Source organism: Astatotilapia calliptera, chromosome 3 (assembly GCF_900246225.1).
Source record: "Astatotilapia calliptera chromosome 3, fAstCal1.2, whole genome shotgun sequence".
NCBI lineage: Eukaryota > Metazoa > Chordata > Actinopteri > Cichliformes > Cichlidae > Astatotilapia > Astatotilapia calliptera.
This window is the reverse complement of record NC_039304.1, coordinates 17,655,503-17,671,234: the sequence shown is the minus strand read 5'-3', so window position 1 is coordinate 17,671,234 and position 15,732 is coordinate 17,655,503. Positions and strand designations below refer to the sequence as shown.

General features: G+C 41.1%; 1 protein-coding gene across 3 annotated transcripts in view; it reads right to left on the bottom strand.

The window, feature by feature from the left end:
• Window positions 1–15,732, bottom strand: part of arap2 (ArfGAP with RhoGAP domain, ankyrin repeat and PH domain 2) — a 166,904-nt gene that overhangs the window by 44,777 nt on the left and 106,395 nt on the right. For all 3 annotated transcript variants that reach the window (XM_026162146.1, XM_026162148.1, XM_026162149.1), the window contains exon 15: window positions 6,961–7,105. In XM_026162146.1, coding sequence (XP_026017931.1) covers window positions 6,961–7,105 — 145 coding nt within the window. The remainder of the gene's footprint in view (window positions 1–6,960; window positions 7,106–15,732) is intronic.

Sequence of the window (15,732 nt, the reverse complement as noted above, 5' to 3'; positions counted from 1 at the left end):
TCCTGAAGCAGCTGAGAGTTGAGTGCCTTTCTAAAGGCCACTTCTGTTTTACATTCCTCTACCAGATTTGTTTAAGAGTGGCGAGTTTGTTTATTCACCACTCCTATGGTGCTCTGGCACACACGTTCATTAGTATTTAGCCTCTATAATGTTCTATATGTGGGATCTTTGCTGTGCTCTCAGTGTCTCAGAGTTGTTGCAGAGACACACTGCCAATGTACAGATACCGGCCATTTCTTTATATTTTGTTAGCTTTTCTATGCACGAATGATTCAAAGGTCAGTTTTAAGTGGCTTAAAATACAAAATAAAAAAATCATTCCTCTATAAGTGGTTAGGTACAAGGACCGGAGCAAAAATGGGTTAAAAGAAAAAAAAGGAGAAAGTTTTCATTAATTTCAATGCATTAATTTAACATTGCCTTGTGGTGCTGTAATTCATTAAACCACATATAAAATTTCATGTTCCTGTCTAACAAAGCGGTCAAACAGAAACTGGTACAAATAAATACATTCCTTCAAAGAACCATTACTAATTGCAAACTGCAAAAACCATTAAAGTTGTTTTACTGCAAACTGGAAATGATTATCAAAAATGTTCACTACAGCACAGTTCAAGCAGACTTTGGCTCATGTGTGGCCTCTGTATTTAGTGTTTTTCCCACCATTCTATACTTTTAATGCGAAACACACTTTATGAGGCGTTATCCCACCTCACGTGTTGACACAAATGCCATCGGCAATCTGTAAATAAAGCAACAACAAAGAAGCCCCCCCCCCTCGTATATCACAATCACAAGACTTAATTGGATTTCACCCACCAAGCTCGAATGTCTACATTAAGAGGACAGCTTTTATAAAATTAGAAGCAGTCGGTTGTTTTAACAACATTTAATAACAATAAGATTCTTGTTGTGATCACTGTACAGGTCTTTGCTTAAATGTGTTGCAGAGCAGATCATCGGTGGATATTCACCTGCCTGAAAACATATTTGAGCATAAAAATTGAAGGTGTGCGTGCACCAAACACGTGAAATGAAAAAAAGGAAAAAGAGAAAAAGAATAGGCAGTATGCACTCATCCATCCCCACACTCGCAGGTAAAACCCTTGCTGTCTGCAACCCAAAGGCAACTATTAATCTTTGTTGGTCTTTCTCTTCCTGTTGTTTCTGCCTCCATCTCCCTCAGTGGAGGTGCACGGGTCAGAGTATCACTCGCTTAATGGTCGGCACATACTGGCGAGCAGTAGTTCCCTTTCTATTGGTGCGCTACAACGAGGGCAGCTCTAAATGCTACAGCGACGGCTGTTTAAGGTGGCGTGTCGCTGGGGTCACGGCAGCGCCAAGCTGCTCGCTTCTAAAACGTGTCAGGGGAACAGGAGAGACATGGGTGTTTGTGCGCTCTTTGCGTGACCTGGCCCGCCCCCTTTCCCTGCAATCCCCCCCTGCTGCCTCCGCGCTGGGAGGCTTGCAGGTGCTTGTTAGAAAGGGGGTCCTAGAGGGAGTGCGAGGGAGAGAGCGGCGGGGGCGGGGTTACCTTGATGCGCTGGGGAAAATTCCTTTGTAAAGAAAGGACAAGAGAGAGATGAGAGATGAACGCTGCATCATGAGAGTCCCAGAGGGACGGAGCGGCTGAGGGGGAAGAGGAGAGAAAGAAACAGGAAGCGAACTAGAAGGAAGGAGAGACAGAAAGGTGTTGAAATAATGATGTGAGCAAGAACATGAGCTATAAGAAGCAAACATGGGTCACTGTTTTGTGTTGTACATGGCATCAGTTTGAAACGGTTTGTCCCCTATGGACCACCTCACGGATAAACTTTATCTGCACAACAGCAAACTACATGTAGTTATCAAACTTTATGCCTTTAAAAAAAGTTGATGTGGACACCAGTTTGGTGGGAGAAGTCAGCTTAAGGCAGTAAGATGGTTTCTGCCTTTATTAAACGGTGATCAGAATTCGGTCCTGCCTGCCCTGGTACAGGGTGCAGCATTTGTTCTCATGGAGCAGAGAGCTCTGCAGGGATATTTCTGTCCTTGCTGTTGTTTAAATTTAAATTGAGTTTGAAAGTTTAGCTGTTGTGTAACTTTCAGGCAGGGGAAAAGAGTCACTAGGTTGGTTATGCACTGTAACAAAGGACAAAAAAAAATGATACAGATCACAATCACGCTGCAGCAGGCGAGCGACACACGAGGTAACAAGCACACGACAACAATAGAAACACTAATTTTAGTAAAGAGTTTACTTTGAAGTCACTCATTTTCCTCTGTCCTGTAGTGGGATTTATTCATAGACTGCGAGATGACGTAACTTTGAGATTTCTTAAAAAGGGACCTGTTATGGTTACTTCCAACTCTATATTCCTTTTTTTAGTATCTGTGAGAGCAGCTTTGCATGATTCACAGTTCAAAATAATCCTCGTCTGTCCCATACTGGGCCCTGCTACAGCTTAGTTAGTTCATCCAGCGTCATCTACTTTTAGGCCATTGTTTGAACAGCAACTGTGTGGCCTTTTTCTCCTCACAGCCTGTGCTGTGTACCTGAAATACCCATATTGGAGATATCTGCACACTCTGGCTATTTCGTTATAGCAGTCTGGACCTGCCTCACATGGATTCCTTGCACATACACCATGTTTAATATTGTAACCGTCTATTATTCTAGCAATATATACACATATATACCAGAAAAAAGTAGTTAGCCCTATGCCCTCACAGCAAGACGGTCACGGGTTCAAATCCATTGCTCTGGCGTTTGCATGTTCTCCTCGTGTTTGCGCTCCTATCTCTCAAAGTACATACACTTGCACATGGGGTTAGGCTAATTGGTGATTCTAAATTGCCCAAATGGTTGTCTGTCTCTCTTACCTATCCCTGCGACAGGCTGGTGACCCGTCCACACTGCACCCACCTTCCCCCCCTATGACAGCTGCGATAGGTTCTAGACCCCCATGTGACCCTGAATTGGATTAGCAGAAGAAAATAAATGGACAGAAATAAGAAAATGAACACATAATGACATTTAGTCTCTTGCTTTGTGATGGTTAAAGTGCAACCAAAGAGGTGATTTGGTTAGTTTACACCTCAGAAGAGTCTGAAGTCTGTCTTTTTATGTGAGCCTGAGCCTGACCATCTAGTCTTAGTGACACATATCAGTCAGTTTTATCTGAATATAGATATGGAGATGTTCAAAATGTTGTCCTAGATGTACAGCTGTCTGTCTGGTCCCACCACGTTTCCACAAGAGAAATTAAGGCACCTATGATACAAATGATGCAATTGTTAGCAGCCCAAGAAACTTTATTGCACGCCACGCTGTGCAGGACGGATCTGATAAACTTGGGTATGACATCAAGTTTGATGTACATGGACATTAGAATGATAATTCCCAGCTATGTCCTCCTGCGTGGGGACAAAACAGTTTTATAACACGCTTCTGCCGCCATAAATCAGCTATATTTCTTCTTTGTCTTTGTTATTTTGCATGTTTTACCTCAATCTACTCTGTCTGGCTTTTGTTTTGTTCGCACAATGATGCCACTGCTGCAAAGACCACAGCATCACCCTAAAGTTTGACCGTCAGTTTCCTCCTAGGTCGACCAGATGAAACCAGATGGAACCGCTCTCCCTGTGCAGCTCTGGAGGCATATCCAAAGATATGATTCTTCCACACTTCTCATCTTTTTATCCGGGACTCTTTAAGTAAGAATTTCAGTTCTACTACTTTGCACAGATGAAAATCAAATAAGGAACCCTCAATTTTCACGCGCATGCTGCCACCTTATCACAGCAATCAAAAGAGCTCTCTGTCCTTTATTGCACATGTGAAAACTCCATGATTAAGGAAATATTTCACACATTACTGTAAAAAGCTGACCCTCCTTATTAGAGACCAGATTTTTAAATTGGTTCAATTCAATTTTCAAGTAGGCTTCAATTACACACGTGCGTGCTATTTTAAGTATAAAAAACTACTTGTTAAAATAGTTTTTTATACTAAGAGTGAGTTAAGAAACACTTCCTCACAGAGGAAACCTGCTGTACAAGACTTACCTGTGTTTTAAATGTGCACAAACTTATCTACATGTATTTTTGTAGTTTTTTAGTTTCTCCTCAATGCTTTCGTGTACCTCGGAAAAGTCTAAACTCCCTGCCCTACATAGAAACCCCATGTCACTTGCAAAGTCGAAGTCTAAGCTCTTCCAAAAAGCTTGCGTGCGAGAGGAGGACATGATAACGAACATGACAGATAATGAAACCGCACCAAAAAGCAGCTAAAAAGGACGAAAAAGAAGCAGTTCCAGGGCTTTTAGCTAAATCTGAAGGTTGGAATCGACTTACAAATATTCTTGTCAGAACAGGCAGATGAGTAAGAAAATAATTTTTAGGCAAGGAGAAAAAAAAAATCAACTTATCACCAGCTAACATACTCCCTTTGCATTAATTCCTTAGGAGTGGATTTCTAATATTCATAAACTTTAGCCAACGTATGTTTTGGGGCTGCGCTATAATTCACGGTGTCCTCTGCCACGGTGAAATTACCCAAATGCCATGTTTAATGGAAATGACACCTACGGTCTCCTGCAGCACGGTGATAGGCTGCTGGTGGGAGTGTGTCATCTGCATACATTAATATTCATGAGCGGCAGACATTGGAGAGGTGAGACGTCCCGGCTCTCTCCGTGCACGGGCATGCTGGGAACGCTGGAAGTTGCAGGATTGAGACGGAGCGAGGCAGAGCTTAATCTAGTGAAACGCACGGCCATTATGAGCGCCAGCGACGGAGAAATAATAGCTGTTGCCGAGGTCACGCCGTGACCTGTAACTGAGATTTATGTGCAGGGCTAAAAATGGTGCAAGACGATGCTGCTTTGTAGAAAACTCACCAAACACACACACGCATGATTATCAGTGTAACCTGTCACGGCAGTGTGTGTGTGTGTGTCCAGCTCATTAAAAAAGGTCAAAGTTTTAGCAAGCCAGATGTGTCTCTAATGGCTGTATACATAACATTTACAAATAAAAGCATTGTTTCCTCTTCATAACATCTGCTGCTATCATTAAGGACTTGGCTTATGCTTTAATCATAAGCAGTTATCAGACTCCGAGCTCGGGAACAGGGGGACAGGCACATGAACGCACATACAGGATGCAGTGGGAGTGTGACGCACGTGAGCGGGGACGTATGGGGACATCTGCTGATTCTTTTTTTGAGTGTTTGTACCACTTCCACAAGAAATAAATAAATAAGTAAATAAAAGTTTGTTGTCAAAGCAACTTTTTTTTGCTGTTTTTTGTGGTGTAGCTGCATCATAATCTGACTGAGGAGTGCTGAACGCAATCGGGGTGAGGTGGAACGGTAACACGAACACAGGAAGTGGCAGTTAAAACTGCATCCCCACCAAAGTAAATAGTAAACATAGCGCTCATAAAGCCCTGATGGTTCTGTAAAACTGAATAATGCTCAGTCTGAGGTTATGCTAATGAGACACACGACGAGGGGAAAGAACCAGAGCAGAAGCCTGGATATACATCCACGTCAAGCAGGCTGTGGTGCTGCAATAGATGAATAACACGTGCGGTAAAAATTATTTTAACCAATAAAAGAAATAAATTATTCAAAATGCCTTTTGTGTATGTGTGACACGTGTGTCCTTAAAGCAGATTTAACAATCACATAAATTATGATTTAGTAGAGAGGATGCAAATGAAGCATTTCAAAGCAGTTTAACTGCAGGGTTGTGCTGCGTATGCTTATGTACGAGGGATGTGCATGAATAAGAGTAAATTTAAATGTTGAGTGTTTATGAAAGCCTTATTACCTTGTTGATCTCCTGCAAAGTGTAATTTATGTGCGGTCCCCACATACTGGATTTAAATTAATGTTAAATGCTCGACATTAATAGCACAGCAGGGAAAGCTGTGAATATCTGGTATGACGAGGATGGGATGCGTGACTTGCAGAGGTGTCCCTGGCTCTAAATAATGGCACACAATAAAGACGGATTGGTGTGAAACATCGCAACAACTCTGAAGGTCATCGAAGGTTCGTAGAGATGCGCAAAGCCAGAAAAAGCTACAAACGCCTTTATGAAGACCAAAGTTTAAACCAACCCACAAAAACACAAATCATCTATAAGAAAATAGCTGGCATCATGCAAAGATCACACCAAGTGCAGAACGTTCAATCCTGAAAGTGGGCCAAGTGTAGAAACACAACATCTCTGCAGAAATCTCTAAATCTGCGTTTGTAGCTCCACTGTTAGAAAACACTGAATAAAAGTGATGCTAATGGAAGCATTGTCCCCCTCTGATATCTCAATTTGTTTCAAGTTGAAGGTTTAGGCAAAAATTTATAATGTTTTGTCTGAAAGCGGGGGGAAAAAAACCCTGAAAAATGTAATTACAGCACGGGATAGAGCACAAGTAGAGGGAGCATCAAGGTTTGGGCTTTGCTTCACTACCTCGGAGCCTGGATAGATTCACTGAGGGAATGATAAATCCAAAATTGTACGAGGTGATTTTAAGGAAGAGTTTCATGGCAAAACTTAGAGGTTGGCTAATTTAGTAAGACAATGAGCCAATAAGAGCGAGGTTTAAAGAACTGTTACAGTCTCATGGGCTACTATTGGACATGTGATGGTGTTTGTTGCTGCTCTGGGAGGTTTGAGGTTATTTAAGAGTTCTCTCTGGACAGCTCATATTGTGAGTTTAAAAAAATATCAATATGTTTAAGAAATACATTAAAAAAAACAAATGCTGGCACTGTCTTACACCCATATTAAAATAACAGCAGTAAAATAAGTTTGATGTTCATTTGAAAAGAATCAGTTCAAGCTTAGGGGAACACAAAAAGTTTTGAAATCTAGTCTGTGATTTGGACTGAAGTAATTTCCTGAAGCCTTTAGATTTTCTTCTTCATGTACTCACTTTCACTAATTAGTTGATTTGTGTGTGCATTCATACCCAGCTCCAGTCATCGTCTCTGTGTGGTTGACAGCCAGGCTAATGACTTCGGTGGCGTCCACCCTGCCAATGGCTGAAGGGCTTCGCTCGCTCTCATAGTAACTCAGGAAGCCGCCTTCCAAAGTACACCAACGGCGTGCCATGTCTGAAATTCACACATACACAGAAAGCAGCATTACAAATACTGTGTATAAGGACCGGCCACTTACGAACTTAGTCATCCATTGGTGCATTCCAATGATAGAAAAAAGGACGTAAGAAAGCTTCTGAAACTACTAATTAAACACTAGTTGAAACTTGTATTAAAGTGGTGACTGATAAAAACGCTGCTCTTTTGCTGCCGGAGTTCGCTTTGTTTTCAGCCTTTTGGTTGCTGTGGAAAAACGTGTACTACCTTCCCGGTTGGGGAGTGGTTACTGGAGGTTGCTGGCAGTCAGAATCAGAATCAGAAAAAGACAAACTTTATGAATCCCAGAGGGAAATGGAGTCAACTGGTAAAGTGAGTCGCAAAGATTGTTCTGGTGCTAGTGGATTGTTGCAGTCGCTGTTGCTTTGCGCTGAAAATACCAACTTATCTGCAAAAGCCTTGGTAACTACAAGCAGTGACAGTTTGCCTTCAAAGTTAAAGATATAGCTTACCGGCACAACTTTTCCTTTTAAGGCAAACAGTTGCCACTTCACGTTTCAGTACCATTCAGGAGTTGGTTAGCAAGGTTTTGCAGACAAGCTGGTGAACACAAGCAACAGTTTTCTGTGCCACACCATGTAACTTTTTGCAGTCAACTGCACCTACCGGCAGCAAGCAGCCTCCTGCAACCACTCGCCAACTGGTCAGGGAACGCACATTTTTCCCTAGCGACCAGTGGTTACCATGCGGTTGGCTGGGGCCTTAGCTATTTTATCATATACTGTTAAGGGGTTTGTCTGCATATACATTACAATATTCTGATCTATGCCTGATGCTTTTAACTGTTGCTCATCCATCACTACCTAAACTAAATAATGAGCTTCTAGGTGGGACCGTGTAATGTTTCTGAACAGTCACCATTGCTGTGGCCACAACAGTATGATCTTCATGAGCCAGTTCATGGTGCCAGTGGTGTTAATGCAAACAACCTGATGAAACAGTCATCATTGACAAAACTTCCCCCAACTGTGCACTTGCTGCTATAAGTCACATGCCTGATGTGAAAAAGTTATACTGACTATTGACTTCACCTGATCAATAGTCAGGTGAGCTCAGCAGTCAACTGACTATTGATCAGGTCCCAAAGCAGGAAAGGCCCTCACCAAGACTGAAGATTGAAAAATTCAACATCATAAACACATTAAGTCTTTATTGTTGGCTGAATAATGTATTTATCTGTTTATTTTTTGTATATAAATATGATTAGAGCTGAAATCAATCAACATCATTCACTGAGTTTGAGAAACACTGCGGTGCTTTACTTAACTTGCTAAAGTTTTACAGTGATTTTACTTTATGTTACAAAAGTAGGCTAACATGTTAAAAATGACTTATTTAATTAATTTACTTTCACTTTGAAATACAGTAATTAAATCACTCTATAGTGGTAAGGCTTTTCCCGCTTTATCTCAGTAAATAATAAAGACCTGGAAAACATGGTATTACAAAGGTACGGGGACCACGTCTTTGTCCACCTGAGGTTTGCTAGCACTGGCCATTTGGTAGCCAATGGATGCTTCTGATCCAAGCAAACAAAGTAAGAGGATGAATGTGTTTGTTTAATAACAAAAAACACACACACAATATGCATAACACAACTGTACTTATAACAATATAATCTTCATTATCTTTGGAGATATATTTCACACACAAACTTGATTCCACCTTGAGATAAATGTGTAGCTTGGACTCTTATTTGACCTCAATATGTTTATTATCTCTACTGTAAAATGTACATTTGCATTTTGATAGAACTGGATAAACTGTCTATTGTTTGTAAAGTCAGAAAAAGCCATTAATTAGAGGCAGTAATCTGAGTGATTGGCTTCGGGACAATTAGCACCACTCGAACCTTATTTAACTCAGCTAATGACTCTCTGCAAGCCGAAACAACACTTTCAAAAAAACTGTTTAAAAGTTCAGAGATTAGACGTTATTGCAGTTTTCACAGACAAACTGCAGCAGATGAGTAAATGTCACATGTCGCCTGCATACGCTCTCTTTGTGTGCAATTAACTCATAAACCAAACTAGTCAGATAATGGTACCACACCACCTACAAGTGGATATCCTTACACCATCATCTGATGTGCATGTTGTGGTTGTCAGCACATATGCCCCACCCACCTGCTGATCAGACCTTCTGTTTTTGGGAGGCAGCCAATAAGAAGAAAGTTAAGTTAAAGGAGCCTGAAGTGGCTTTTTTCAGGCACTGGAGGAACTGAGCAGCTGCACCAAGACCCAGTAATACTGTGATTCAAGCAAAGCTATTCTGCTCAAGTTAAATAAATCGTCTTTCTGCTGCTCTCCTTAGGGGTCACCTCAGAGGATCACCTGCCTCCGTCTCATCCTACCATTGTGTCACACCAACCCTCTGCATGTCCTCCTTCCCTGCATCCATGAGAGTCCTCTGTGGTTAAAGCACAACATTTTAAAAAGCCTTTCAGAAATGATGTAAGTTGAGTCCAAATTGGGCAGAAAGACTGTGGTCTCCATTTTTAAATGATCAAAAGTAGTTCTGGCATGGCGTGAGGAACATCTCACTGTTCAAAGCCAGATCTGCGTCCACGTGGCAGTTATTTAAGAAGACCGCACGTCAGTTTCAATAAAATATAATATACACAGCATGTGAGGGCATACGCACAAACGCATGCACGCAAAGATGTACACACTCTCAAAATTAGAACTGTTAAGAGACTCCAAGCAGCAAGCAGATTTCAATCAACAAACATGATCTCAGAGGAAAAGCTGGAAAACACACACAACATTGTCTTTCATGACTGTCTGACTGTGCGATTTACATAGCCAATGAGCATGAAGTTCATGAAAACATACCTAATTTTGGATTTTCAAAGTCACCGTGCCATCTGCTTTTTTGTTCCGCAACAAACATACACACTCACTCACACACACGCACGCACACGCACACACAAACAGCTTCCCACCCCACACCCCCTGTCGCTTGCGACTCCAAAGTTTCCACTGTATTCATCTCATGAATATGCTAATTGTGCATTCCACTGCCAACTGTGTGTGATGTTTCTGAAGGAACAGATATAGTTCCAATAAAAAGGAAGTGTCTACAACTGGCTGTTAAAAGAAAAAGGATGTGATAAGCATGGGAAAAGGAGGATGTCAGTTTTGCTCTATTCACCCTTGCACTGCCTCTCTTTGTGGCTCTTTCTGACTTTTCTTTGTGTCTTTTGTCTAAGAAAAAAAACTATTTGGACACAATTCTGTAAACAGCTTTAAAAATGCAGTGACTAATACCTAACTGCTTGCTGTGGCATTAAAAAATACTTTTCTTTTGACCCCACTTCACTTCCAAGAAAAGAGTTATTCCAACAGCTAAAGATTCATCATCTCCATTTGAAAGCGACCAATTTCTATTTGTATGTAGGACACACACACACACACACACACACACACACACACACACACACACACACACACACACACACACACACACACACACACACGTATATACATATACAGAGACACATACAGAGGGAGAGGCTGGAAGGACAGAGAGAAACAGAGACACTCTGGTATTTAAAGCCATTACCAGTCCAATCTATCTGACAGGACACAGTGTTGTCTTGGTGACGGAAAAGATTGCCATGCACTTCACTTTCGCTTCAAATGTGTCCCTGAATCACTAAGGTTTTGCAGAAAATGTCATGTCCATCATTTCTTAACAGAGAATAGCTAAGTCGTTGTTTCGTGCTACACTGCCTCTGTAATTTCGCCCTTCCTTCTCTCTGTCCTGTCCCTAATAGCTTATTAGCCGAAAAGTTTCCTTTGTACCACGTGAAACCTTTAGCACAATCATCCTCTTAAAAGGCACACTTGTTTTCTGAACTGAAGTCAGGTGCCATCATGAGCTCGCAGGAACGTGGCATGTTGGTAATTTTTTTTTTTTAAGTGTCTTTGTAATGGTTCATGTGGTGGTTATGTGGGAGTTTAGGTCATGTATGGACGAAAGTACTACTAAACATGGCACGCAGTACTGTGCTGCTCTTATAAATCATACTGCTCAGTAAGTTAATGTTGTTATCTGTAAGATATATGTATAAAATATACCCAGGAGGATCTGGTGTTGTTTAAAAGGCAAAGGTGGTACCTATTTGGTGCTGTCACGGTTCAGTTTACTGCATTTTACATGAGGCTAACTAATAAATAAACAAGTTTTCATGGCATTATTTTTTAAATCACCCTCACTTCACTTTTGCCCCCTGGAACTTTGTTGAACAGGCTGAACTCTCATGAATTTGCAGATTCCCATCAAATTTTACGCCACAATCACCAGGCTGACATTTGGGGTTCACATTCAATGTCTCGACATCTGCTGAATGTCGTTCAGTCCAATTACAAATTTAGTGCAGACGTTCAGGTTTTGTTTTGTTTTTTTTGGTTAAATGTCTTTACGAAGGAAAAACTTCAAATTGTCAAAACAAAAAAAAAATTGATCATCAAACAAGAAATGGGTTTGTTTGTTTTTTTTAATCTTCTTTGTGTTGCAGGCTTAACGGACAAGGTTACAGGAGGAGATGCTGACATGTGAAAACCAGTAAAAGAATGGCATATCTCTTCCATATAGGAATTGCTCCTAAACCTGGGAATCTGGGCCTCGACAGAGGGTAAGCGTTCACGTGGACACTCCATACAGCACCTTGAACGTCTTAAATATCCTCTCATTTCTCTAGATTTTGCTTCCTCGGAGTCAGACTTTGTTGTAATTTTTGAACATGGTCTACAGTAAGAGTTCTTTAGGCTTTCTGAAGGTTTTTAAAGTTTCAGCTCCTTTTTCACTCAGTCTTGCTTAACACTGACCTGTGAATCATTCAAGCATAAAACAACTCATAACTCAAGGGATGAACCGGCATTGTGTCTACACACAACAGACGATTTAGGCACTATGTTACTAGCAGTCTGTTGCAAAAACACATGGAATAGAATCGCCCTTTATTTTCATTGTGCAAGTATAATTCCCACATTCGTATTTCTTTAGATGAATTTATGAAAATACTACAGATAACAGTTTGAGAGGCATAAAACGGTATTTTGCATTAAGAAGGGATTGCAAAAGAGCTGTTTGTGAAAACTTGACATATCTCAGCATGGCGTGCTGTGTCACCTCCAAGTGGAAGACAAAAGCAGAAGTCCAAAGCCTAAAACCAATCTTCAGCAGTTGAATAGTATCTGAAAGTCATGTCCTTAAGAAATAGGAAAATATTCGAGCAAAGACCTGACACAGGACGTGAGACAGGCATCTGGCCCCTCGGTTGATTCGTCTACTGTTCACTGAAGCCTCATCAGAACGGGTCTCAGTGGAAGGCTGGCTGTCAAGAAGCCATTGTTAAAGAAGGGAAACAGGGAGAGGTATGCCTGAGGTATGCCAAGCTATATAAAACGTGTGCCGAAAATCAGCAGCAACAGGTCTGATAGAGGTATGAAACCAAATTTTAAACTTTGGTTTAGATCATATTTATATGTACAGAGGAGGTCAGCAGAGCTGTACAACAGTAAGCACCTACAGCCATCTGTAAAACACGGTGGAGGCTCTGTCACGGTTGGCCTGCGTGTAAGCCACTGGCGTTAGAGATCTTGTCAAAATTGATGGAAATATGAACACAGAAAAGTACATTCAGCATAGCTGGATAGAAAAACATAAAATAAATACGATTTTTGAAAGTCCTTCAAACTTTCTTGTAAGAAATGACACGAAAGCTTGCATAAGAGCTCAGGCTGTGTTGAAGCTCATCGACAAGCTCGTTTGAATTGTACAAATTCTAGTTTCCCTTATATGATATATTTACATATGCATGTTTGCACATTTCCCAAGAAATTGCTGCACAAATTTCCCATTTTGGTGAGAATATAAAGAGATGATGGGTGGCTCAAGACACAAACACAGTACTATAAAGTATAAGAAACTGCGTGCGATTAGAAATTTACAGCTGCCATAAGGTGTGTTTACCCATTTTTCCATAACTAATGCATATATATTTTATACTATTCATTTGGTATTGCTGCAGATGTCTCATTATAATCCCCCATAACAACTACACATTTAAAACATATTAAACTGACAACAGGCAGCCATCAAGGCATGATAACAAAGTAAATGTTGGTTGTGCAATGAATTGGCTATAGAATAATGACAAAATGAGTGTTTGGATTGGTTGCTTAAAGCCTTGTTTTCACTATGCAATTCTAGCTAATCTTCCAGGAAAATGAAAACTTGATCTGGGCAGCCAAAACAATCAAATAATAGTGGTTTTATTTTACTCCTGTAGCTGAAATAGTAGACCGTGAGTAACAGTTGTAAGGTGGAAATTTTGCTGTTGGAGGTGCAGAAAGAAACGTGGTGCAATATGAAAATTCAAACTCAAAATGGTGTGCTTTTTTTGTTTAAAATAACTCTTAGATATTGATTTTTATTGAAGGTTAACATGCCGGAGAGGTCCAAAACCTCTCATCAAGGTCATAAAAAGTTACAATGCCTTTGAAATATGCAAACGAGCAGACCTGGATATTAGGAATATTAATGGATATCATTGTGACGCTGCCATTTGTGGCATCTAGATCCAATCTCCCTGAACAGACATGTTCAAAACCTTCCATCTATGCCGAGGACACAAAGAAAACATTTTTAATTTCCTCTTCGTCCAAGGACAAAGACACTAAAAGTCCCACTGTGAATCCAGGAAGCAAATTGCTGTGGGATCCTGAGTCTAATCAGAGTGGACACATGAGTGGGCTCCCTACTCTACCACTTTTAGAAGAATTATCCTAATAATGGGCAGCAAAACCACAGGTACAGATTCTCACATACAGCCTTAACACGTCGAGGAGATCATAGAAAGGGGGGCAGCCACAAGGTGTCACAAGTCAAGAATTAAAAAAATCTAATTGGAGACATCAGTACTGATCTTCTTCGGGCTTGAATTGGGAATGAATGTTTGATTTGATGGATTATGGATAAGACAGAAGACACACAAAGTAGACGAATGTCTATAAAACCAGGCAAGGAAGTTGTACTCTAGATGCAGGACATGTGATGCTGCCATTTCAGTGCCATACTGGCATGGTCTCTGTAAATAACTACAATGAGTTTCAATCACTTGAATGCAACTGTGTTAAAAATGTGTGGCACAAGTTACTTCCTAACACAGCAGTGAATGCCTTTGGATCCCTTGAAGATATTCCCCCAGGAAACTAGCTTTATCAAATATCTGCACATCACCCAATCATGTGCATCTATCTTCCCTCTTTGTTTGTGGTTCGGCATTTCCTTAGCGGGTGGGATACCACTAGCTTCCACACAAGCACCAGCGCAATAGCAGGAACAATGGTGCTTGATTTACAATCAAGCAGCTGCGTCCATTGCCAGCTGTTCCCCACACACAGCAACGGCCCTGCGGCCCAGCCGTTCTCCGCAGGAGTCCACAACCAGCCGCCAGAGACAACGCCTAGCGGAAGCCAAGCGTGGTACAAGCCTGCACCCGCTAAATTGGGCCAATTAGCTTATACACTAAAAGCTCTCCCCGCATAGTGTTTTCCAGAGGAAATCTACTATGTGGAACCTCAGTTTCTCCTTTTGCTGCTCCTTTTCCCTTCACCTCCTCTCTCACTACAGCAATTTGTGAAATGTGCTAAATGCTCCAAGAGCGCACGATGAGCAGGCTGATTAGACAAATCAGCCAGTGAATGTGGCATTTAAACTGTCTTATTGTTCATTGACTGAATGGGCCGCATTTAAAGAATAACAAGTTTACTCAAAAGTTTTAACTCTGAATGTGTATCAAGTTTTATTTTTAACCGCGCTCGCCCAGATTTACTCAAAAAGTCCCCCGAAACTTTTTATCGACGCGGCGCAGGCACCCATTTCAGTATGCATCGAAATAGCCGGCTGTGCCCCTCTTCCACTGAATCAACCTCTTCCCTCGCTCACTCTCCCACCTCTACCCCTTCCACCAATCTTCTGTCTATCTTGCCATCAGACTAAAATATCTGTGATGAAGACATCTGCTGGACAGCTTGTCAGGGGGGCTGGAAATGGAAATCGAGAAACTGAAGGGATCTGAACGATCTGTCTGTGCCAGAATTACAGCCCACTTCATTACAGGGAGGAATGGACAGATATGGCATAAGATAAAGGGAAAAAAATACACACTATCTGCCATGTATTTCTGGCTTTAGCAACAGCACTGCTTACTCATTTAGGCAGGAGGCGCGGTTACATAAACACAGACACCCCAAAAAGTACATTAGATTAAGACAAATTGTTTCAATGGGCTTTGTCTAGTGCTCGTGAAATAAAAACAGAGCAGTATAAATGTGACTACTTAGAAATTGTAATTATTTAAGCAGTCTTTGAAAGCAAATTTTTACCATAAACCACAAAGAAGATTTGGTTCACTATCAAAAACCCGACTCTAACTTTGTAGCTGCAAGTAACTGAATTGTCCACACAGATTTCTGTCCTCAGTAAAATGTAATTCCACATCTGTCTCTTCTCTCTTCTCTTCTGAGCTAGTGTTGCTGGGGAAAGGGAAAAAAACAGAGCACTGCTGATGAGGG